The sequence below is a fragment of the Camellia sinensis genome, chromosome 13 (genome assembly GCF_055761805.1).
Source record: "Camellia sinensis isolate YWXY chromosome 13, ASM5576180v1, whole genome shotgun sequence".
NCBI lineage: Eukaryota > Viridiplantae > Streptophyta > Magnoliopsida > Ericales > Theaceae > Camellia > Camellia sinensis.
The window spans coordinates 6,911,073-6,938,485 of record NC_138973.1 but is presented as its reverse complement, the minus strand read 5'-3'; the positions used below and the strand labels follow the sequence as shown (position 1 = coordinate 6,938,485).

The following is a 27,413-nucleotide window of genomic DNA, read 5'->3' as shown; positions in this document are numbered from 1 at the left end:
TTTTTCCCTTTTCCTTTCCAAATCCCTCCCCAAATCCCCCAACCAAACACATCATTAGTGTCACACACTTTTTTCCTTTTCATTTCTAAATCTCTCTCCAAATCTCTTAACCAAAGATAATATAAAGCTATGGTTGATTGAACGATTTAAAAAAAGAAAGGAAAAAAACTGTGTAAAACTATATGAAATGTAATTTTTTTTTTCTTTTTACAAACACATATATATATATATATTCACTTTTTAAATGTCTTTTTATTCTCAACCAATCTAAGTAGAATTTTAAAGAGTATGAAATTGATAAAATGTCGAGGGATTGTGCTTCACTTCGGTTGAAATTGAATTTGAAAATTGCTAAAAATAGCCTAAGGATTATTATCAATATTAGAAAATATGTTAAAAAAAAAAAAAAAAAATTGAAATGTGTTAAAATTATTTTAAAATATGTACAAATATTTTGAAACATGTAAAATATATATTGAGATAACAAAAATTTACTTAATAACGTTTTTTGACAAGTATAAACAAAACTAGTTTGGTACAAATTTGTAACACAAATAAGTGTTTTACTTGTTTATAATTTTTTCCCGTCATTTTTTCCTTTTTAATAATTATTTAAATTTGTGCCATTAATAAAATTTAATAATAAAATAAATTTAAGCCGATTAACAAATGTTTGAATTGATCTTTTAAGAAATATTTGAGATTAATAAATCATAGAAAGTGAGGTTGATTAGAATTTATCATCTCAAGTTCAATCAATCCAGCAGTTAAACAGTTACAAGTCCAAAAATCTTATATGCCAAATATTTATCTTTTTAAGTTGGGACACCGAAACGGCTAGCTAGTATGCACACAATAAGCAAACAAAGTAACCTCCTTTTAGAGTTCTAATTTGGAGGTGTCAAACTACTAAAGAAGATCATAAACTGTCTAAATGACAATGGTCATGAAACTTTCATGTTGGAGAAAGTGATATGGCATGCCAACAGCTCAAAATTCATTTAAATCAATTAAAACGCGAAAAGAGCAATTGAATGAAAGGGCAGAGAAGAAACATGCATATTAACCAACAATTATGTTATATTATATTGGAAAACTGTGAACCAAAAATGTGTTTGAAAATTTGAGCTAGGTTGAACAAAATTGGGGTACAAAGCTTTTCTGTCTGACCAATTCATGAAGATCATGGACAATCTTAAATACAGCATCTGGCCTTGCCAGCCTCAGTGCATTTTGCGACATGGCCTTCAGTTCGTCACCTCTTGGCCCGAACCATTGAGCAACAATATTCGCTATCTCTTTTGGCGACTTTGAGAATTTACCAAATCCATTTTCCACCACGTATGGCACGTTTCCAGCTTCCTGTAACATGAAACAGAAACAGAAAAATTGACGTTTAGAAGAGCACCATAGCTTTTGTAACTTTGAACCCAAAAGCTTAAGTAATTTTATAGATGTTGGATCCATCAAACTTGTATCAGACATATATCCCATACCCTTGTCTAAGTGTTGGGTGTCTGACACGGGTATTTGATATATTTTGAAGAATCCATGTAACATAGGGTCCGAGTATTGATTGTAGATGAGTGCACAATAGTTGGGGAGGTTGATTTGGCTGAGGCAGTTTGTAAAATTATGAACCACACATCAACCAAGTCGCTGTAAATCATATTTAGATCCGCCTAACCTGCTCTGCCAACACTCTCAAACAGTGTGGAGTGGGGCCGATTGGCGTTGTTTGGGTGGGTTGGGTGTTTTTTGCACAACTCTAGTCCCACCCATGTGTCACCTTTTAATTAGGTGTTTGAGTTGCTCTTGTTTCTAAGCATAGTTTCCTGAATCTAGAAAGCACACTTCTAATACTATCCAATGGCGAGAAATTAACTTTCATGAACGTTTGACTATTGAAGGCCGTGTGCTTACGTTTGCAAGGACATAAGAATATAAGCTGTTATTTATTTATTTTTTTAACTTCATGTTTATTTATTATAAGGAACAATGAAAGTTAAAAATTAAGAATTACCTGCCCAGCAATGTAATCATTGAGAATTATGGGGAGTCCTCGGATCATAGCTTCTGCAATAGTCCCTGGACCAGCCTATAATAAAAGTCAATGAATAAATAAATATCAAATGGTTAATGGTGGTTATTACAACCGCAATCAAAGCCACGAGAGATTTACCTTCGTAATAATGCAATCACAAGCTCCCATGCATTCCTCCATTTTGGTAACAAACCCCTTTATCTAAGGTTACAAGCATCTTCTATTATAAGTCATGGCAATATATATATACATATTACAGTAATTAAAAACACACACCTTATCCGTATTATATCTGGACCATACTGTAAGTTAATAGATGCGCATCCATTATGTACACGTTCACAGCACAATTGCAGGAGTTTAAGAATTATTTGAAGACTATACTCAAATTGAACTTTAGAGAGGGAAGGCAAGCATCTTGGAGAGAGAGAGAGAGAGAGAGGGGGGGAGGGTACGTGATTTTGTGATTGTAGAGGAAATGAAGATTATACGTAAAAAAAATCACCAGTCCACTGGAATGAAAATAGTGACTAATCATCACAAGACAATTTAACTCCTTAAACAACATTTAATAAATGGAAAACTCTATTCCTGCAGAATAATCATACAAAAAAACACTACAAGAATCATGAAGCAATGCCATTTTTGTAAATAAAACTCATGTCCAAGAATGTTTTGTTTTAAAGTGAATGGTCAAATCAATTTGTATGAAAGTTTCGTATAAATTTTCAACATGTATATAATTAACCCTAATAAATTTTAGAAGGCCAGAGTATGAGCAAAGCGGTAATTTGAAGTTCCAATGGGATGTTAATACCTGGACAGGAATTTTCCAATCAATAGAAAGCAATCTGTTGGTGAGCTTTTGATTGCGGCCACATATTACGAGGACCTGACCTATTGGTTCCCCAGCATTCTCATCATATAATGTGTTTCCAAGCGCCCGTGCTGTAGCCTCAATAGGACCCATTCCTTCCCCACCACCCATCAACAACACTGCAGGAAGATCCTCATCCATCCCCAGTTCTCTCCTCAATTCATCCTATTTATATAAGATTGAACTTAGTGAAACTAAAACATGATAACAAGCATGCAAAGCAATTTAGGTTAATTATCATTTCAAACAAGGAGAGTGTCCTCATAGCATGTCCAAGGATATAAATCACCTATTTATAAAAAGAAAATCTAATTATGATTTAAAACGCGTTCCAGAGATTAATCAAGACATTAGAGCACAAAAACACCTTATGTCGGCTCTGACACCAATATAGAATGTTAACCAAGTGGAAGCAAGCATGAATTTGGGCAAACCTTTTGGCACTTATAACAAAATAAACCGGCGAATTGTATATGACAGACTACTTCACACACTCCAAACGTCTTTCTTGAACAAGATTGATTTTCAAATAACCCTCACGATGGAGTTATACTACAAATGATGAGTGTAACCCAACTTTTCCACAATGCAGACTGTATAGGCTAATTCTCTCTCTTGAATGGGAGGGAGAGGAAAGGAGAGATGGAGGGAGTCCTTTGAGAGAAAATGTTTGTGTTCATATAGCCACAATGATACAACGTATATTTATCATAATCATACACTATCCCTTATAAAGTGGGATTTTATACTTCGTCAAATTGTCTTATCTTACCTAATCAGGTTTCCTACCTGGATCATGCCACCATGAAGGCCTTTTTTGGGCTTGACCCAATGTACATAAAAATTAAATAAATTGTCACTATCAAAGTACGTATAAGTTTTTTACGTATGAATAAAACAATCAAATGAACATGTCAAGATTCATCTTCCACATTATGACACTCTTACTATCGAAGTGTATATGTAAGTTGTTTACTTATGTTTTATGTGTGTATATAAGAATTATACTTATATACTGCCACGTCCTCACCTTGTCCATATAGTGTCTATGCCACAAATTCATATACACCTAGCTTCAAAATCACAAAGCAATCGAGGACACAACTTAACTTCATAAATCTTCAAAATAATTAATGTGATCCACCCAAATCATTTACTAGCAACAATACAATGGATTAGTTATATGAACATTTTCGCTTATGATATTCTAGTAGACAATTTGCATGATCTTTCCTACAGAGTACACAAATGATTCGCTCAAAAGGCACAATTTTCCTAATGAAACACTATGTTACAACAAAGCATACGCGTCAAATAGTCATCAAAGTTTCAAAAAAATAATTGGTTACAAACTCAACCAACCTTTGGGCGAACAGGTTTAACAAAGGATGGTCGCACAGGAAGGCCAAAAACCTTAACTTGAAAGGGCTGAAGTCCAGCTTTCAATGCCCTTTTTGCTACCTCTTCTGTGGGACAATAGCATCTTGTCACAAGCTTATGAAACCTAAACAGGAGTAAAGGCATACAAAATCAAAACTACACAAAGAACAGTGCATTCAGGAAACAATGAGTGCAGAAAATACCATGTTGGATGGCAAGTGCTTAAATCTGTAATTACGGTGGTGAACACAATCTTCTTCAAAAGACCCTTTGCCCTCAAAATACGAAGTGGAACATGCTGCATCAGAGGATGCACACTGATAATTATATCTGGCTGGTACTTCATCAAACCTTTGGCCACCTCTCTGCAAAAATACAGGATAACAAAATTAGATTTGAATAACAATCAATGCATCCAGAATATCTGCCTTACTACAAATGAAATTAAAATGAACAATTTTAATTTTCTAGAAGTTGCATTTATTTCAAGGGATTTGGGGAAGAACAAAAAGATAAGTGACCAAATTATAAATAAAAGACAGCAAACACATGAACTATAAACCATTCGATGCCAATAAACAAGAAAAGAGAATCTCAAAATGAATAGAAAAAGTCTTGAATAATCTTTTACTAGGCAAAAGACATAATATATATATATATATATATATAGAGAGAGAGAGAGAGAGAGAGAGACTTCATTTGGCTAATTTCTAAGTCAACAAGAATTTAAAATATCAAGCAACTCAATTCAAATCAGAGGCAATCTAGGAAGTTCGTAAGACAAAAGTGCTTTCCCTTACAAATGGCTTACATCAAGAGTCAGCTTTAAGTCTCTTTTCTGGTTATCAATGAATTGATATCAATTTTTTCCCTGTGAGGTTTATTGCTTTATGCTTTATGAAGTAGCATTGATTGATGGGGATAACAATTAGTGAAAATGCAAAATAGAACTACAAGACACTACCTTGGAATCTAGGGATTCAAAATAAGTAGACCAAAGATATAATATAAGCCACACAGGTCTGATTCAAAATCAATTACCTAAGGGTATTGCAACACGATCATATTTTTAAGAAATTGGCCATTTGTATGGAGGGGATAGATTGAAGTAAATCCTCCTTGCACTACTAGATGAAGATATTCTGTGAAGAAAAATAGTCTCATGACTTCTATGTCAATTTGTGTCTGACAATTTCATTCCAAATTTAAGAAAGTGTATTTTGTTCAGCTTACTTGAGTCACATGAGCAAATTCCATAGTTGAAGCTGAAGACTTGAGCGAATTAATATAGCAGACTTTGATTAAACTGTAAAAAACTGTATTGCATTCATGTCACAGCCTTTAAAACAGGATTATGAAAACATTTACAGCATACGCCTCTAGAAACTTAATTTAGTTTCCAAAATCATATGTTTTGTCCAAGATGGACCATAGACCAATCTCTGGCATAGAAATTCACTGGAGGACTAATAACCAGATTATATTGTAGAACAGTAGCACACAATGGCTTGTTTCAGAAGACAAATAAACTAAAATAAATACTTTACATGAATTTTCAAACAAATCATCTCACCGAGCTATAAATGTTGACGTTGCAGCAAAATTGGATTGGTGCACCACGCGTGGAGCTGAGGCATAATAAGTCATTTTCCACAAAGTCCCATGTTTCACCAAGAAGTTGTAACTCCTAGGCAATTGGTTAAATGGCCAAGGGGTATGATCTGTCCATAAATCAGTAACAAACACCTGCAACACACACTCTTAACACATAGAACATGATCAACCAATAAATTAACACATACCCACTAAACATTTTACTAAATTATGAAAACCAAGCAATCAAAACTGACCTGATATTCATCACCATATTCTTCGTTGAATGCGGCCTTAATGGCTTCAGCAGAAGCCCGGTGACCACCACCAGTGTCACTCATCAAAATTAAAACTTTTTTAGGACTACCCGATTCGACACCATTCAAGTGTATTCCTTCATCCTCCAAAACACCACATCCATCTTCTCTCAACCCATTAGCATCACCCGAACCAACCCTAATAGAGGCGAAACCAATTGGGATTTTCTCACAATGAAACTTGACAACCCTATTGAACTCATTGATAAGTTTTCGAATACTAGAAGCACTTCTACTACTCAAACTCAGTGAAGCCACAACCTTGTTAGACTTGGGTTTCTTCTCACCAACCCAACCTCCAATTCCATCAAAGTACAAGTAATTAGGCGAAATTGAAGAGTACCCATCAGAAATCAGGCTGTCAAACCTAGAATCAAACGCAAAGTGACTCAATTTGGATACAAAACTAAACACATTACCAGGTTGTTGAGTACTCACACTTGAATGTTGCATGGTTGTTTATGGGTTGCAGAGGCGATAAGACACTCAATCAATAATCAATCCATTCAGGTCATTATCGGGAAAACCCAAATGGATATTCTCTCTGTAGCAAAAGAAACAAGGAAGAAAAGAAAAAAAGTCAGATTGAGAGGCTTGGGGTTTGTAGAGAGAGAGAGAGAGGGAGGTGGGGAAGAACAGCTTGGCAAACAGACAAAAAGGAGAAAATTTGGAGAAGGGTTTGCAGCCACAAAGAGAGGATTTAGTGGAGAAATAATATTCGATGGATTTGAGGCAGATATACCCCTCGAATGCACAACCGAACCAAACCAAGAAAACCAAGAAAGAAAACCCAAAGAAAGCAGGCCACCTTCCAACAAAATACAGGACAGAAACAAGTTGTAACGGTGGATTCATCACTCATACACTCCTTGTGAATGGTAGTTAGGTCACAGGCGGTTTTTTTTTTTTTTTTTTTTTAAATATTTTATTGTTATTATTATTTTTTTTAGGTTTGGAGCTAGGTTCGGTTGAGTTTAGGGTTTGTATGGGCTCAGCTCGAGCTTGATCAATGTTTGTTTGTCTTGAAATCTGAATTTGTCTAATAAGATGGATATGAATTAGCAAATTCAAACATAATGAACATCTTTTTTTATAAATAATGTATATAATTTTTTTAAAAAAAATTATGAATATTTGATTTAAATTGGAGAAAAAATGTATTGTCTATATGGTATGAATTTCCATTCCAGTTTCATTTGAATTTAATGTGAGCGTATAGTTGTAAAACACTTCAATTAAATTGAATTTTTGCAAGCTGAATTGAAAATGGTTGGAATTGAGAATTAATTCAGGTGTTTTGTGTTTATTTTAAAAAAAAATAAAAAATGGTCCGGGGGGTTTTTAAACCTGTGAAAAGGGCTCACTGTGGTGTGGGCTCAATTATGCCTCACGTTTTTAATATTGGGCCCCTCATTTGGAACATTAAAAGGATGTCGGCATGGTTAGGACATTTAGGACACGTTTGGTAATGTTCTTATTTTTTAAGTTTTCACTTCTCATGTTTTGATTTTAAAAAAAAAATGAAAAGTTTAATAATATTGCTTGTTTTCATCTTTTAATTCATAAGTAACTTTTGAGAATTTTAAAAATAACTTAAAAACTGTTTCTCAAAAGATGTTTTTTTTAAAAATAATTTGCTAATGGAGGTTGACACCATCAATGCCACTTTAGAGTGGAGATTAAACATGAAGAGACTCGTGATGCATTATAAAATTTAGGGTAAATTATAAATATACTTATGAGGTTTAATTAAAGAATAATGTTTGGTAGCTCGAGACTTTCCTCCCCTGAATCCTCATAATGTCCAAAACAACGTCGTTTTGGGCATTAGGTTTTTTTTTTTTTTTCTTTTTTTTCCTCCATTTTCAGTCTGAAACTGAAACGCATGGGGAAGAGGGAGAGGGAGAGGGAGAGGGAGAGGGAGAGGGAGAGAAAGAGAGAAGAAGAAGGAAGAAGAGGGCTGCGAGTCTCGCCCGCCTGCCGTTGTCGCCTCACCGCCAGCTCGTCGCAGCAGCTCCAGCTCCAACCGCCGTCTCCGCCTCCGCCTCCTCCTCCCCCGAATATTATGCCCTCTCCAGTCTCTCTTCCTCCTCCTCCCTCTTCCTTCTTCTTCTTCCTGGTTCTGATCTGCAAAAAAAAAAAAAAAAAAAAAAAAAAAAAAAAAAAGCGAACCAAAAACGGCGTCGTTTTTGGTTCGGGGGAGGGGTTTCAAGCTACGTAGCATCACTGTTAATTAAATATGAATCGCTTCCTATAATTTTGAAAATTACATTCCACTCCCTCAGGTTTCTAATTTAGTAACAAATCGCCCCTTTTATTAATAAATCATCAAGTCAATTAATAGTTTTTAATGATGTTAGAAATATGTTTCAGTTAATAATTTAGGTAATTTTATTATTATATAGGAGAGCAATTATGAATTTTATTATTTTAGTTAATTTTGTTAAATAAAAAATTCTAACAAGGGGATATTTGTAATTTTTTAAACCACATAGGACAATCTGTATTTTAAGCAAATCTCAGGAGGTGTATTTGTAATTTACACTAAAATTTAATTAAACTTGTAACTGTTTTGATTTAGTGGATTTGTTTTTGGTATTGTTATGGTTAGCATTCATATTGGATTAATTTATTATTAATTGATAAGGAAATGGTTATAATTGACTTTAATTAATCATTTCATGCAATTAAATTGCTAAGAACACTAGCATTTTTTTTTTAAATGCTAATTAAGGTCAAGTTTCAAAAAAGTCAAAAGGTCAAAAAGTTAATCAAAAAGTTAAAAAGTTATCACTATTCACAAAAAGTAAAAAATTACGGTTGCACAACTCCCAATCATAATTTTCTCCTACACACTAATTTATATAATTTTTTAATACATTTTTTTTCATAAAAAGTCAAAAAGTTAACCCAAACATCCATATTTTTTTCCTCAATTTTTTAGTCCAAAAAGATAAAAAGTGCACTTATTTAGGACACCCTAAACAACCCCTCTAGTTAATACAATTATCAATATTTCTAACATTATTGAATTAAATTTAGTTGAAGCTTGACTTATTCACCCTCTTAAGCTCAAACCTAACCAGTATAACAATTTCAGTAAATATATATTACTTTTTGTTCCAGTTAGTTGATTGGACAGAATATGGAGTGGGAGGCCACTTACCACTTATTGTAGACAATCTACAAAAATACATATAGTGGGTCTGCCTTTTCTCCTGCGTTCTTCTTTCCAGCACTCTCCTGCACTCTTCATTTGATTAAAACACGTGGCAACTAGGGATCCAAAGGTATGGGAGAGGCCACGTTTTGTGCATGCTGGTTGATTGGTCGGACGACCATCAGAATAACCGGTACAACACTTATCTACTGTGGTTGTCATTCATGTTGACTGCGGCTGCCACATTGTTATCGGATGACTAACTGGACGACCGATAAGAGAATGCAGGACAATGATTGAATTGAATAGTGTTAGAATCATGACTAGCTCAGAATATGCGATTTAGTGACCTCCAACTCAGCCCCAGCCACGAAATCTCAAGAAGAGGAAGACCGCTTGGTCAGAAGTACCAAGAAAATTAAGAGTAAGGACCACACAGAGGGAGAGACCATGGATACAGCTGAAAGTCCAAGTCTCCCTCCTATCTCATTATCAAATTAGGATCCAAAAGACAATCCCCCTCAACCGTTGACTGCCGAGGGCTAGAAGGTCAAATCGTTCAAGGAAGCTCTAACAGCATCACGTAATACTGATTTCCATTTTGATGACACTATGGACTCTCTTTCAGTCGACGAGGAGGATGATGAGGGCGATACAACCATCCATGAAGGAAACCTGCACCCAACTCAACAAGGCATCCCACAAGTACATCTCCTGAAAAAACTTCTGGAATAGATTCGCAAACCTTGGACTAATACACTGATAATCAGACTACTGGGCAAGAACATCAGGTATAGGATGCTCTACACAAATGTTAAGAATCTATGAGGCCTACAAGAGGACTTTAGTGCTATAGATTTGGGCAATAACTATTTCTTGTTCAAATTTTCCTCAATAGAAGACTGTGCAAAAGTATACTCCGGATGATCGTAGGTCATTATGGACCATTATCTCACTGTATGTAAATGGGAGCCTGATTTTAAGGCATCGGAAGCTTTTGAAACCACTATTGCCGTATGGGTTAGGTTTCTGGAGCTTCCGATTGAATATTTCCAAGAGAAAGTCCTTTATGCGATTGTTAGGCAGATTGGTAAACCTCTAAAGATTGACCTCACCACAGCTATGGCTACTAGAGGCTGATTCGCAAGGGTTTGTATCGAAGTGGATCTACGCAAGCCACTCTGCCCTAGATTCCTCCTAGGTAAGAAAAGTTATAACATAGAATATGAATCTATTCATTCATTTTGCTTTTTCTATGGCAGGGTGAACCACCGCAAGGAATTGTGCAAATATCAAGCAGCGCATCCCAAGCAACAGGCAGTTCACCGGAGCAACCCATTGTTGGAGGGAATGCAACTAATCGTTGCAAGCAACCAGGACCAAACTCCAATAACTAGCTCTTGTAAGAAATTGAATTTTTTGACTACTAATTAGTTTGTTAATAACAATATTAAGTCAATTAATAGTGATTATTAAATTATCAAATTATAGTGTTAATAACATCATGATTAATACCAATGTTAAATTCCTTTAAATAAAATTATTTGTCTTCCTGTGATAAAAAAAAAATTATGTAGCTAATGCAGTTGTGAAAACTAAATGGATTAAATTAATAGTAAATAAGCTAGTTAGAGTTTAGTAGGAAGAAAACCATCAAGTTAAAAAAAAAAAAAAGGTTATATATATATACTAATATTGTATTGGCATCAATTTCAATTCAATTCAAAATAAAATAATTAAAAAAAATGTCAAATTGCAAGAAAGGTGGCAGACTGCCCCTTCTTTTCCCTAGGCTACTCTGCTGTATGCAAGGCATGCTTGTTTTTCCAATTTCACACTTAACGTCCCTAGAGAAGCAAGCATGGCATATGATGGCAATTCCAAACAAATAGAAATTTTTTTTTGCTAAAGAAAGGAAATAATTAAATAAAACAAAAAGTTGCTCCCATTTTCCCTACATAAAGGACCTCACCATCAGCCATAATTAGAGATGGCAATTTGAACCCGGCCCGATGGGGACCCGACCCCCCGACCCCGAATTGAGCGGGTTTTCCCCGAAAAATATCCCCGACAGGACGGGGATGGTATTCAAAAACCAATCCCCGAACAGTTTCGGGCCGGGAACGGGGATAAGTGTTCCAGTCCCGGCCCCGGCCCGGCCCCGTCCCCGTTCCCCGGCCCGGTTAATCCCCGATGTGAAATTACGGTTTTACCCCTATATATATATATACATATTAACCAAACCCGCGTCTCTCATCTCACAGATCATCTCACTTTCACTTCTTTCTCTCTCTCTCAGAGCCGTGTCTCTCATCTCCCTCTATCTCACTCACTCACTGACTTCTCTCTCTCTCTCAGATCCACCACCACCGCCGTCCAGCTCGCACCACCACCACCACCACCACCGCGTCTCTCATCCAGATCTACCACTACCACCGTCCAACTGGCACTGCCGCTTCACCTCCGTCGTCGACTCTCCACCTTCGTCCACCTCGTCACTCTCGCACCTCTCTTCCACCTCTGTCTACCTCGCACCGCCGCTCCACCTCCTCCGTCCTCCATCGCGCCGATCTTCTCCAGATCTAAGCCGCGACGGAGAAGATGAATATATATATATACATCGCGCCGATCTTCTCCACATCTTCTCCATCGCGCCGATCTTCTCGGTAATATATATGTATAGATGTATATATACATTTTTTTTTTGTTGATGTTGATGACGATGATACTCTAGTTGTTGATGTTGATGATACTCCACTGCTGATCTGTTGTATAGTTGTATATACATTTTTTTGTTGTTGATATTGATGTTGATGATACTCTAGAAGATCTCGGTAACTCCAGATCTTCTCCAGCTGCTGTTCTTTTTTTTTTTTCTTTTTTTTTGGTCGGGGAATATTCGGGGTCGGGGAAACCCGATCCCCGTTAGGGGGCGGGGGTGGGGACGGTGATAGGCTCCCCGTCGGGGATCGGGGCCGGGGCCGGGGGAATTTTCACCATCGGGGATCGGGGACGGGGAGGGTGATCCCCGGCCCCGCCCCGCCCCGTTGCCATTCCTAGCCATAATGCATACACACGGCTGAGAAAGAAAAAAAAGAGTGGAGAGAAAGAGGGAAAGAAAGAAGAAGGAAGGAGAAGGGGGTCTCAACACTTGAAATTTTTTTAACTTCATTGAGGTAGGATACTTAGGAATACTCCACTTCTTTATATTTTTTTTTGAAAATGCATGCAAAACAATCTGATATACTTGATAATGCATGATGGAAGTATGAATGAACTCAACAAGAGAAGGGTCTATCTTGTTGTTTTAGATTTAACTTGCTTTGCATTATCTCCTGCTATCTTCTCTTTATATATTCTCATTGCCCCATGGTCACACGTTGAAAGACCTCTTGAATGCATGAAAATTTTCCCTCCATGAATAATGAAGCCTTGCATGTCCAAGTAAGAAAACCCACTTAACCCCCTCACAAAAAAAAAAAAAAAAAAAAAAAAAAAATATTGAAAATTTCAGATTATATTCATATAATATTCATATGATAAAATGACTAAACTTGTAAATAGAATTTTATTTATAATTGTATGTAAATTTATGATTTGTATGTCAAATATTTGAAGATATTGGTAGTCTTAAAATCATGATAATATTGTGAAATTTGGACTTGCATGCGTAGTTTATGCCATTAAAAAGGATATTGAAGAATTTATTAAATCTGCCAGAAAAATTTGTATGAATTTTTAGAAAATTTTAGACTCAAAATTTGAAGATGATTTCTTCTAAAACGTTTTCAACAATTATTGAGCTTTGTACAAATTTATATAAAATTTTAATTAAATTCGAAACTGCAAGCCAGATTTTACAATATGTTTGAAAATTTATTAAAAATTCTATATTAAGCCAAATCTGGTAATTTCTAAATAAAAGATGAAATTTGAGAAGTCTAGTTTCATAATAAATTTTTAGATTATGGAATTGATTTAAGAATTTAAATATGGAATTAATTTAAGAAAATGTGATAAATCTGCGTCATAAAAATTTCTGGGAATTTTACAGAATTATTCATAACTTATTTTTGGGAAATTATTTCTGAAAAATGACCTAAATATTTTTATTGAATATTCTGTACATTTTCACAAATTTTAGAATTGTATAAATAATTTATATATAATTTTTATTAGCTAAGGTATAACCTGAAAATTTCTGAACAAGTTTAAGATCATTACTTCAATTATATATTTGGATAAAAATTAATTATTGTGTTGGTCTAATTCATAAAATATTGTAAATTAGTAATCCATGTATGGGTGTATTGTGGTTTATTTAATATTGTACTAGTTTAATCTTGTAAATTAAAAATCCATGCATATATATGATTGTGATTTATTTATTTTTATATCCAAATTATTATTTCATACCATGGTTTAAATTAATTGTTTATTTTAATTTTTTACATTGATTTATTATTGTGTGACCTGCGTAATATTTTATGTTGGGAATTTTAAAGAGTTAGTATACCATTATTGGTGACTAAAATTTAAATTATTGTGAATTCGACAAACAAAGAAACACGAAATTGAACCAATGATACATTAAAATTTAAAAGTGATGGGGTGAGCCTGGTTTAGAATCTTGCGCAAGTGAGTTGCGAACCCTAACATGGCACGGGAAGGTATTTCAGCTCTTATTGGTGTAGGCGATACAAGGTTGGTGGTGCGGGTGTCACAACATAGACTGTTCCCTTAGGACAGACCGTGATGTCACAACTCGGGTACGTAACCCTGGTGCGTGGACATCATTGGTAGTTACAGCAAGTAACATTTAAATATTCGACCAAGGGGGAGTCAGAATTGCCCGTGGCTATTGCTTAGCGGTTGAGTGGAAATAGTACTCCGTGGGGAGTTACTTAAATTTATCTGATAAACTAAATCTATGAGAATTTAAAAAGAAAGGTGGACATTTTCCTTATGATGAAATACTACTTCCGTTTGCCATTTTTATTTATTTATTTATTATTATCTATTGTTATTATTTCAATTGATAGCATTCTTGTTATGCTTATTAAATGTTATTCTGTTACTACACATTATTCATTAATTGTAAGTATTATTATCGGGGTGGGTATTTCCGGGTAGTAGTATCTTATTGAGCTCGTCGCTCATTGGCATTCTCGTTACCCTAGCATTTTATGCCAGGTACCAAAGAAGCCGAAGGGAATACCGAGGCCTTATGTCACGGCCCAAACTCGCCCCTAGAAGTTTGGCAACGAGACCGGCCAGTAATCCTAGATTACCACAGGCCTTGCTATACAAAACATAAAAAAAAAAAGGGCTCGCGGAAGCGAAAACAATAACCACTAATAGCCCAAAGAGCTGTGCATTTATATGAACATACATTACATGCCAAAAATGTGGTTAATTTACCCACTAACTGTACATCACATATAAACAAGATTCATGTACAAAACATAGGCTCACGCCACATGCACAGCCAGAACCAAGCTTCCTAACGGCCTTCTAGGCCTAGCCCCAACTCGGAGGCACCAAAACACCGGGTAGGCTTCAAAACGGCGGCTCGGCTCGGACCCCGCCTAGGCTTGACTCCCAGAGTGCTCACCTATAAATACATATATACAAACAATGAGCTAAAGCTCAGCAAGTAACATTAACGTAAAGGGGTAGTGAACGGATTCCACATTCATATACCATAAAATAAATCATCCATAAGCATAATCATCTCATATCAGAACATACATAATGGCATACTCCATAGAACATAACATTTGTCGTCCAACGACTAGAGTAACCGGTCCCGGACACCGATTAAACACATACCGAGATCTCGTAAACTGGTCCACTTAGGACTATCTATGGATGCCATACTAGATTTGCAAACTGGACATTCGTTCACAGAAAACATTTATCATTTCAAAACCGTAGCATAACGTAGCACTTTTAAACATAGATCATACTAACATATCTTTACAGAAATGTTACTCACAGTGGGTTTCCAAAACCGATTGCACGGTCTTCGCCTCTTGACCTGCAATTATCAACATTAGAACACATTTCTCCATACACATTATCATTAAATCACTTAATACATGCCATATTATCCTTTCTTTACTCTATTTTATGATTATGAGATGCTAAATGATGTCAATAACATGGTAAAATCAAGTAATTCAACCTCTCAAAATTTCCTGAAAAGAGGTCCCCGCTCGAGCGCCATTTTGTCCGCTCGAGCGGACTGCACAATTTTTCGAAACTGCTGGGAGGCCTATTTTCACGCTCGAGCGAGAATACCTCCGCTCGAGCGGACCGCGCGAAAAATCTGAAATTCTGGACTCTTCTCAAGCTTTAACCTTTCCTTTTTGCAAAAACACTTCAACATTGATGAAAACCCAAGTCCCAAAACACTTGGAACCCACTTGATTTCAACATTTTAGCTTCTAAACAAACCCAAATGCATCATGCACAAGATCAAACCATGATTTAAAGTGAAGAATCATAACTATTCATGTAAAAGCTTCATTTCTTCATATCCATGGAGGTTCTTCCTCAAAATATGACAAATATAACCATAAATCATCTATTCATGCCATGCATGCTCAAATTAAACACATATTCCCCTTTCAATCCTCTTATTTAACATGAGATCATTGATGCATCAACCTTACTTCAAGAATTTAGAGAAGATCCTTACCTTGATTCTTTAATTGAGGAAGATTTAAGCTTGATTCTCTTTTTCTCCTCTTCTTCCCCTTTCTCACGAATTCTCTCTCTCTCTCTCTCTCCTTTCCAGATTTTTCTTCTCTTTTGTTTTGAGTCAAAACATGGTCAACATCTTTATATATATATATATACCATAAAAATAGAATTGTGCCATTATCTTGAGCCAAACAAGACTTAACGAATCAGACGAAATTCAGTTCTCAATTTATTTTCCCAAATGGTTCTACAAATTCCCGGTATCACATAGACGTGTTCAATTTCGTTTTCCGAACCCATTACGGTCATCAATTTCAGTCCCAAAGTTCTCATCTCAACAGATATTCTTCTAAGTTCAACAGATAATCTTCAATTAAATCATGCTAACACATAATTAATTACTGGTAATCATAGTATACGGTTCTGGGTCGTTACACTCTCCCCAACTTAAAAAGTTTGGTCCTCCAAACTTAGCTCATGCTGATAATATTCAAATCAGAAATTTCGGTTGTACGTGATAATTCTTCCGTCAGAAATGTTCAATATAAAAGTAGTCATATAGACATAATCATTCCTTAACAAGTAATAACAAAGGTATATTATTCCGTCATGGTCATATGTTCATATTTCCACCGCATAAGTAACATAGCCATCGCATAGAGAACAGTGCTAACATCACAGTAGATAATAAAAAAATCATACCTGTATTCGCTTTTCCAGTATTCTGTGTCTTTTCTGAAACTAGGGTGAAAACCCTTCCTTGCCTCAATGTATTCCCCTCAGGAGCAGATGTTACGTTTGTCTTTGGTGTCATTGTTGAGTTAACTCCACTAGCAATGGGTCCTTCATTTCTTACATAAACTTGTGGGCAAGCTTTAGCTATATGTCCTTTTTGTCCACATTTGAAACAGACTCCAGTTCCACGGCGACAAATACCCCAAATTTTCATTCACGGAGCCCATGGATTCACTAACTGTTTCTACTTTCTGTTTCTTGAATTTCTTACTTTCTGGTTCAGGTGTAGTTATAGACTTGGACATGTTCAAGATAGCAATATTTGTTTCAGCCATCAAGGCTCTGTCAAGTACATCAACATATTTTTCTAATTTCAACACATTCACCCTGTCAAGTACCTCAACATGTAGGCCACCCTCAAATTTCCTTGCCTTCTTGTAATCCGTATCAACCATATGAGGAGCATAACGAGCTAGTTCGGTAAATTTCGCTTCATACTCCGCTACTGACATGGTTCCTTGCTTCAGCTGTTCAAATTCGGATACTTTTCTATCTCGCATGCATTGTGGAAAATACTTTTCATAAAACGTCTCTTTGAATCGATCCCATGTTAAGTCCCTATTCATATCTCGAATGAGCATCCACCATCTTCTCGCTTCTTCCTTCAAAGTGAATGTGGCTAATAGAACTTTATATGTATCATTACATGGAAACACTTCAAAAATTTTCTCAGTCTCAAGTACCCATGCCTCTGCTTGTAATGGCTCAATACCTCCTGCAAATTCTGGCGGTTTCAATTTCTTGTATTTCTGTGTCATTGTAATGATGTCATCATAATTGATCGGTTCCACTTGAACAGGTGGTGGAGGAGGTGGTGGAAAAGGTTGTCTTTGTTGTGGTTGTTGGTTTTGTTCTAGCTGTTGTCTAACCAATCCAGTCAGAGCTTCAACCATTCTTTCTAATCGAGTCATTCTAGCATCAGAAGGTCCTGTTTCATCTGCATTTCTTGCATTGGCGTCCTCCATTGGTCTATAGAACCCATAGAAAATACAACATCTCATTTTCACATAACAGTTCCTCTGTTGCCTCATCGTACAATTCCCGTTTCTTTCTCTTTCAAACACACACACACATGCACACATATATGCCATGCTCTATTTCTTTTCTATGACACCCTACAGCTCTGATGGACACGTGTGTGGGTAAATTAACTCGTGCGCTCTGATACCACTCTGTCACGGCCCAAACTCGCCCCTAGAAGTTTGGCAACGAGACCGGCCAGTAATCCTAGATTACCACAGGCCTTGCTATACAAAACATAAAAAAAAAAAGGGCTCGCGGAAGCGAAAACAATAACCACTAATAGCCCAAAGAGCTGTGCATTTATATGAACATACATTACATGCCAAAAATGTGGTTAATTTACCCACTAACTGTACATCACATATAAACAAGATTCATGTACAAAACATAGGCTCACGCCACATGCACAGCCAGAACCAAGCTTCCTAACGGCCTTCTAGGCCTAGCCCCAACTCGGAGGCACCAAAACACCGGGTAGGCTTCAAAACGGCGGCTCGGCTCGGACCCCGCCTAGGCTTGACTCCCAGAGTGCTCACCTATAAATACATATATACAAACAATGAGCTGAAGCTCAGCAAGTAACATTAACGTAAAGGGGTAGTGAACGGATTCCACATTCATATACCATAAAATAAATCATCCATAAGCATAATCATCTCATACCAGAACATACATAATGGCATACTCCATAGAACATAACATTTGTCGTCCAACGACTAGAGTAACCGGTCCCGGACACCGATTAAACACATACCGAGATCTCGTAAACTGGTCCACTTAGGACTATCTATGGATGCCATACTAGATTTGCAAACTGGACATTCGTTCACAGAAAACATTTATCATTTCAAAACCGTAGCATAACGTAGCACTTTTAAACATAGATCATACTAACATATCTTTACAGAAATGTTACTCACAGTGGGTTTCCAAAACCGATTGCACGGTCTTCGCCTCTTGACCTGCAATTATCAACATTAGAACACATTTCTCCATACACATTATCATTAAATCACTTAATACATGCCATATTATCCTTTCTTTACTCTATTTTATGATTATGAGATGCTAAATGATGTCAATAACATGGTAAAATCAAGTAATTCAACCTCTCAAAATTTCCTGAAAAGAGGTCCCCGCTCGAGCGCCATTTTGTCCGCTCGAGCGGACTGCACAATTTTTCGAAACTGCTGGGAGGCCTATTTTCACGCTCGAGCGAGAATACCTCCGCTCGAGCGGACCGCGCGAAAAATCTGAAATTCTGGACTCTTCTCAAGCTTTAACCTTTCCTTTTTGCAAAAACACTTCAACATTGATGAAAACCCAAGTCCCAAAACACTTGGAACCCACTTGATTTCAACATTTTAGCTTCTAAACAAACCCAAATGCATCATGCACAAGATCAAACCATGATTTAAAGTGAAGAATCATAACTATTCATGTAAAAGCTTCATTTCTTCATATCCATGGAGGTTCTTCCTCAAAATATGACAAATATAACCATAAATCATCTATTCATGCCATGCATGCTCAAATTAAACACATATTCCCCTTTCAATCCTCTTATTTAACATGAGATCATTGATGCATCAACCTTACTTCAAGAATTTAGAGAAGATCCTTACCTTGATTCTTTAATTGAGGAAGATTTAAGCTTGATTCTCTTTTTCTCCTCTTCTTCCCCTTTCTCACGAATTCTCTCTCTCTCTCTCTCCTTTCCAGATTTTTCTTCTCTTTTGTTTTGAGTCAAAACATGGTCAACATCTTTATATATATATATATACCATAAAAATAGAATTGTGCCATTATCTTGAGCCAAACAAGACTTAACGAATCAGACGAAATTCAGTTCTCAATTTATTTTCCCAAATGGTTCTACAAATTCCCGGTATCACATAGGCGTGTTCAATTTCGTTTTCCGAACCCATTACGGTCATCAATTTCAGTCCCAAAGTTCTCATCTCAACAGATATTCTTCTAAGTTCAACAGATAATCTTCAATTAAATCATGCTAACACATAATTAATTACTGGTAATCATAGTATACGGTTCTGGGTCGTTACACCTTACAAGGCGACATTCAACCTTGGTTAGCTTGAAGAGTGCTTAAGTTCCATGAACTATTTTCTAAATTTTCTAGTTTTCCTTTTTTTACATATTTGTGTTATTTTATGTGCTAAGACTATGTTGTAATTTAAGAACTTAAAATTTCTGGGTTGTTAATTAATGGATGTTGGTAATATTGGTGACAATATTTATTTTAAGTTCTAAATCTTAATATGATTTCCTTAAATTTTGGGGCGTCACAATATGGTATCAGAGCTTAGGTTGAGAAACCCTTGAGACCTTGAGGAACCTTAAGCTTGCTTGTTAAATAACTTATTAGTAGTTATAGTGAACATTTTAGTTACAAGTAAAATTTTGATTTTTGTAGATGGTAAACGAAAATCAAAATGGATGGTTGGAGGAAGAACTTGAGATGTTAGATGAGCCTATTGACTGGGCGGAGGATCCAGAGGAGGACCTAGAAGAAGAGCCAAAAGAGAACTTAGAAGAAGAATTCGAAGTAGGAGTTGAGGGTGATTCCGATCCTGAGTTTGACTCGGATCAGAGAATGGAGGAGTCTGGTCCTAAATCCTCAATAGAGGATGGCCCTGAGGCGTCCTTGAGACACATGATGGTGCCGCCTGTCCTGCTACATGGAAAGGCAGTATTTGTGAGGGTTACCCTAACTAGGTTATGCTATTGGAGGAGCTCGCCTAGAAGGGACATGTTTATCGGGCCTGTTCAGATAAGGGAATGTCTGGACAATAATTTCTATCGAGGTTGGAACTTACCACCGCAGTAAGTCGCCAACAAGGGTGATGCGTTTCTACTCCAGGATATCCAGACTACCCAACCTCCTTTCGGTCATGTTGTCCGAACCCTAGACCCATTGGTGGATTTTTATAGAGCTTCCACATATCACGAGATCCCTACCTACGTGATTAAACGAATGGTGGGTTAGAATGGGGTGCGGATGGTCCTTGTCCGCTGTTATGGGCTACCCGATGAGGCATGGGAGTTGAAGGAGACAGTGCGTCCACGTTGTGCCCATTTGCTTGGTTAGGGAATAACAAGTGTAGAAGTTAGGACAACAACAAATTTTGCAGCACTTAATTGCAATAGTCCTAGTTTCTAACTTAGGGTTTTTGGTAAGAATACCACAATGAGATAGGAAGGGGCAAAATGAATTTTTTTTTATGAATATACTGATCTTTTATTTTCATTAATAAAATCCGAGCATTTAAACGTTTGTGTGTTGGACTATTTTACTTGCATTTTATCTATAATATATATATATAATAATAAATAAATAAATAAATGGTGTAACAATAATATCCTTCGTACAGAAAATGGCTGGAAAAACTAGAGCAAATGGATCCCATGACGACAACAACAACAGTGACATCATGAATTTTGTTTAGGCAATTACTAATGAACTAAGAAACCAATCAAGGCGTGAAAACAACAAAGCAGAATTAATAGCGAAATTTCAAAAACTCAGGCCCCAAATTTTTTTTGTAGAACCCAATCCCTACATGGCTAAGGCATGGATAAGGCAAGTGAAGGAAATATTGGAGATGCTAGAGATTCAGAACGAGCAGGACCAAGTGTCCCTCACTTCATTTCTCTTCGACGGGGAGGCCGATTTCTGGTGGACGATGATTAAGGAAAGCCGTCAAGTGACAGAACTATCTTGGAGACAGTTTGAGGAACTATTTATGGAAAAGTATTTCCCAAACTCAGTAAGGCAAGAAATGATCCAAGAATTTCTCCAACTGAAACAAAGGGACATGACTGTGACACAGTATGCCAATCGATTTGAGGCCATTTCTCGACATGCCACAGCTATAGTGGCAAATGAAATAGAGAAAGTAAGGCGCTTTGAGTGGGGACTTGATTTGGGGATCCGAGACAAGTTGGTTGCAGTGCAGCTACCTACTTATGCATAGGTAGTAGATAGGGCTCTTACTCTAGAAAGAGGGAAGATGAACACTGCAAGGATTCAAGGTCAGCAGTCTAGGGCCAACCAGCAAAGAAGCGGAAGACCCTCAAGGAACAATAGGACCCCTACTACTTCGGTACCCTATGCTAGGCGGCTACAACAACAACAAGGATACAATCCTGAACAACGTGGTAGGGAAGGGGCTAGAAGCTGTTATGAATGTGGCCAAGAAGGGCATTTTAGGAACAATTTCCCTTAAAGGTCAGGCTACTACAACAATCAAGGGAAAGCCACTCAACAAAACAAATGCGCGCCAACTTAGGGGAACACGAGCTGTGCAAAATTCCCAATCCGGCAGAGGTCAGCCGCCAGCTAATCAGAATGTGGGACAATTGAGGACTCAATAACTAGGAGATACCAATGCAAGGAAACCTTGGGTGCCACATCAGGGTGCCACCGGTAGAGTTTTTGCACTCCAAGAAGGAAAAGACACTGGAAATTATTCAGTGATTCAAGGTATACTCATCCTTATGAACTCTTGTGTACAAGTCTTGTTTGATTCTGGAGCATCACACTCTTTCATATCTGTTTCATGTGTTGCAACTTTGGGATTAGAGCTTGAACGATTAGAAACACCTATGAGTGTAGCTTCACTGCTACGAGGTCAGACTCGAGTAGATCTCGTATGTAAATCATGTGAACTAGGAGTCTCTAGTTTGCATTTAACTTGCGACCTACAAGTCATGGAAATGTTAGACTTTGACGTTATCCTAGGAATGGACTGGTTATTAGCCCATAGAGCTACCATTGATTGCTATCAAAAGACAGTGACTGCCTACTCTCATAATGGAACACAGTTCCAATTTAAGGGGGATAGACAAAATTCTCTATCACCGACACTTCGAAGGTTAAGATGGCACGATCACCTAGCTGGGTGGCTAGCCAGCTTAGTTCTGGAAGACAAAGAACGTATGGAACTAGGGCTACCTCGTGTGGTGTGCGAGTATGCTGATGTATTCCCAAAGGAACTACTAGGACTACCCCCAAAACGAGAAGTAGACTTTACCATTGAACTACAACCTGGTACATCATCGATCTCAATGGCACCACATCGTCTGGCACTAGCTGAATTGAGAGAGCGAAAGACACAGTTGTAAGAATTATTGGATAAGGAATTTATAAGGCCAAACACGTCCCTGTGGGGAGCACTAGCCTTATTTGCTAAAAGGAAAGATGAGACACTTAGGTTGTGCATTGATTACCGACAACACAATAGAGTCACCATTAAGAATCGATATCCACTACCTAGGATTGATGACCTTTTCGATCAGCTTAGAGGAGCAAAGTATTTCTCAAAGATAGACCTCAGGTTTGGGTATCACCAGTTGCATGTTTGGGAAGAAGACATTCTTAAGATTGTGTTCTGAACCTGTTACGCCCACTATGAATTCGTAGTGATGCCCTTCGGCCTAACCAATGCACTAGGCGTGTTCATGAGCTTAATGAACAAAATATTCATGCCTTACTTAAGATCAATTTGTGGTAGTTTTCATAGATGATATTTTGGTGTATTTCAAGTCTGAAGGAAACCACGAACAACATTTGAGAATAGTACTTCAAACTTTGAGAGAGAACCAACTATATGCTAAGGCTAGTAAATGCGAGTTATGGATGGAGGAAGTAAAGTTTTTGGGTCACGTGGTGTCTGAAAATGGAATATCAGTAGACCTAACTAAAGTAGAAGTAGTGACAAAATGGAAGCAACCTAAGAACACATTTGAGATTTTTAGTTTCTTAGGATTGGCCGGTTACTATCGAAGATTCATTCAAGACTTCTGTTGAGAATACTAACTCTGCAGATACTAACTCTGCAGCACCACCTACTCAGCTCAGCTCAAAACCTGAGCCTACTCAGTTTAGTCGTCCATCTCTCCCTCAGCTCAATCAGCTCAAGAAGAGTTCTATCAGTTCACGTTTACCATGCAGCTCCACTGCTTTACTAACTATACCAATGGTGATTAGAGAGTCTGTTAGAAGATCTGTTACTAGTTGTTAACACATGTGTAAATCAGTTAGATTGATTAGTTAGGTTATTAGATACATATCTGTTGTATATGATAAGTTGTATAAATGAGTGATCTTGCATCACTGATAATTCAAGAAATGAGATATTGATATTTTTTATATGGTATCAGAGCTACTAAGCTCTTACGAGCAAGATAACAATGGCTACCACTTCATCTCGTTCATCTTCCATTCCATCAAATTTAACTCTTCTTATTTCGAATCTTTCTTCTTTTGTTACTGTAAAGCTAGATTCAACAAATTTTATCATTTGGAAGAGTCAGATCTCCAACATGCTTTGTGCTACCAATCTTTTGGGATATGTTGATGGTATAATTCCTCGTCCTTCTTCTATAGTCGTTGATAACACTGGTATTGAATCTTTAAATCTAGATTTTCTTTAATGGAGTTTAATCGATGCATATCTCTTAAGTTGTCTCACTGCAACATTATCTCCTTTCATTTACTCCACTATTCTTCAGTTTTATCACTGTGTTAAGGTATGGTCTACACTCAATAAGAAATTCAATTCATTTTCACGATCTCATATACATCAGCTCAAGAATAAATTGAACTCTGTTGTTAAGAAATCTGATTCCATGGAGGCTTATCTCTCAAAGATTTAAGAGATTGTTAATCAATTGGCTCTTGCGTCAGTAGTTATTGATGATGAGGATCTTGTTTTGTTAACTTTGAATGGTCTGCAAGATGAGTTTGATGCATTTAAAACTACAATTAGAGCTAGATCTGGTACTATTTTTATGGAAGATCTGTCTTCTTTCTTGTGTTCTAAAGCAATTCATATAGATGCAAAGACTAGGAAGTTGTCAGAGCCAACAGTTACATTTTCCTCAGTAAAGCAAAGTTTTTCACCACAATTTTCTACTCAATTTCAAACCAGAGGCCATAATTTCGGCTATTCTAGAAGTCGCAATTCTTTTCGGAGTAATAGAGAAAGCAGATTTTATAAAAGCAATGGTAGATCTAGCAATGGTACTGGCAGATCCACCACTTCTCCTAGAGGTAGAGGGGGATTTTATTCTTCTCATTCTCAGTTTAATATGATTTGTTAGATTTGTGGACAATTTGGTCACTTGGCTCTTGATTGTTGGCATAGAATGGATTCTTATTATCAGTCTTCCTAGTCTTCTCTTCAAAATCAGGATTTACATACTACTATGCCTAATTCCACATCTAGAGCCTTTGTTGCCTTATCTAATGATACATCTTCATCTGCTTTTCCAGGTCTATGGTAGTTGGACTCTGCTGCCACTGACCATATCACTAATGACTTGTCTAATCGCACATGCTATTAACCATATCAAGGGGCAAATCAGGTTATTATTGGAGATGGAAGTTCAGTGCCTATTACTCATACTGGTAATGGAATTTTACCTACTCCTCACTATTCCTTCTGCCTTAACAATATTCTGCATTCACCTTCAATTTCCTCTAATTTGGTTTCAGTTCAAAAACTAGCTCAAGATAATCACTGTGTTATCATTTTTGATGATTCTAACTTTGTGATTCAGGACAAATTTACCAAGAAGGTCCTTCACAAGGGAACTAGCATCCATGGTCTTTACCAATTTCAGCCATCTACTTCATCTCCATCTGAGTCTCATGCTTACATAACTAAGACTAATCTTGAATCTGCTACTTTGTGGCATAATCAATTGGGCCATCCTTCATCCTTAAAGGTTCATCATCTCAAGCAACACTTGAAGCTGAAATCTCTTCAATATGATAGTCTAGATTGTGTAGATTGTTGTGTTGCCAAAAGCCATAGGCTTCCTTTTCACTTGTGAAATAGCACTGTAAATAAGCCCCTTTCTCTCATTCATAGTGATTCTCTCATTCATAGTGATGTATGGGGCCTTTTCCATTCTTCTTCTATTTTCAAGTATTATGTTATTTTTGTTAATGAATTCAGTAAGTTCACTTGGTTATATCCATTGACTTACAAAAGTGAAGTATATGATAAATTCTTAGAATTTAAAGCCTATGCTGAGAAACAATTTGAGACTGTTTTGAAAATTCTTCGAACTGATGATGGTATTGAATATTGTAATGCTAAAATGAAAAATTTTATTTCAACTCATGGTATTGTCCATCAGCATTCCTGTCCGTACACTCCACCACAAAATGGCACAGCTGAGAGAAAGCATAGACATATCACAGAGACTACTGTCTTTTTACTTCATCACTCTTCTGTGCCTCTCAAATTCTAGTTTGAGGCCATAGCTACAACCACTCACTTGATTAACAGACTTCCTTCTACTCAGTTAAATCATAAAACTCCATTTGAGGTCTTGTTTCACCAGGTTCCTGATTATTCATTTCTCAAGGTGTTTGGTTGTCTTTGTTATCCTTAGCTTCCGCAATACTCCTCTCATAAGCTACACTATAAATCTCTTTCTTGTGTATTTCTTGGTTATCATCCTTTTGCTAGAGGTTACAGATGTTTTGACTCTTCTTTTGGCAAATTCTATATTTCAAGACTTGCCATCTTTAATGAGTCTGTTTTTCCTTTTGCTTCTTCTTCTTCTTCTTCTTCTTTTCTCATTTCTTTACCTCAGCTTCAGTCATTCTTTTGGTCTATTATGTCTTCATCTAATCTTTCTTCTTCTAACTTGTCTCCATCTGTTTCACCCTCCATTTCTGCTGTTGTTCTTAATTCTAGGAGTTCTCCTACTTCTAATCAGTCTTTTGCTGTCCTTTCACATTCTCCTATTTCTCCTCCACCTATTGCACCTCCTAATTCTTCTCTTGCACATGCACCTATTCCTATTTCATCTATTTCTATTAATTTGCCTCTCCTCCCTTCTTCTTCTTCTAATGTACATCCCATGGTTACTAGATCCAAGGCTTCTTCATATTGTTTGATTCACACTAATCCTCAGCCTTCTGTTATCTCTCCTCCTCTTTATTTTGATATTGAACCTCTTTTCTATAAGGAGACTCTTCATTCCCCTATTTGGCATAAAGCAATGACAGAAGAAATTGATCCCTTACATAAGCAACAGACTTGGTCCTTGGTTTCTTTGCCTCCAGATAAAAATGCTATTGGTTGCAAGTGGGTGTTTTGGGTTAAAAGAAATTCAGATGGAACTATTGCTAGGCATAAGGCTCGACTTGTTGCCAAGGGTTACCTTCAACAAGAAGGGGTTGATTTTCAAGAAACTTTCAGCCCAGTGGCCAAACTTCCTATTATCAGAATTTTGATTTGCTTGGCTCTTCATCATAGCTGGCCCGTAAAACAGTTAGATATATCTAATGCTTTCTTGCATGGTATCCTAGAAGAAGAGGTGTTTATGCTCTAGCCACCTGGGTTTGTTAATTCAGCTCATCCTCACCAGGTCTGTCATCTCAAGAAAGCTTTATATAGCCTAAAATTGGCCCCCAGAGCTTGGTACTCAAAATTTTTAGCCTATATGCTCTCTCAGGGATTTCATAATAGCAAG

General features: G+C 36.8%; 1 protein-coding gene across 3 annotated transcripts; it reads right to left on the bottom strand.

Moving 5' to 3' along the window:
• Positions 1 to 1,062: 1,062 nt before the first annotated feature.
• Positions 1,063 to 7,112, bottom strand: MGD1 (monogalactosyl diacylglycerol synthase 1). Of its 3 annotated transcripts, XM_082901345.1 has the most exons (9): positions 6,650 to 7,112; positions 6,152 to 6,578; positions 5,875 to 6,047; positions 4,505 to 4,666; positions 4,284 to 4,425; positions 2,862 to 3,086; positions 2,183 to 2,245; positions 2,024 to 2,098; positions 1,063 to 1,362 (listed from the first exon to the last, which is right to left on the bottom strand). In XM_082901345.1, exons 2-9 carry the CDS (start codon positions 6,233 to 6,235, stop codon positions 1,129 to 1,131), a joined length of 1,158 nt encoding a protein of 385 aa, XP_082757471.1. In that variant the 5' UTR covers positions 6,236 to 6,578; positions 6,650 to 7,112; the 3' UTR covers positions 1,063 to 1,128. The 3 variants fall into 3 exon arrangements, with proteins under 3 accessions (XP_082757471.1, XP_028052149.1, XP_028052150.1); XM_028196348.2 differs by having other exon boundaries at positions 6,152 to 7,102; XM_028196349.2 differs by lacking the exon at positions 2,183 to 2,245 and having other exon boundaries at positions 6,152 to 7,102.
• Positions 7,113 to 27,413: the final 20,301 nt, after the last annotated feature.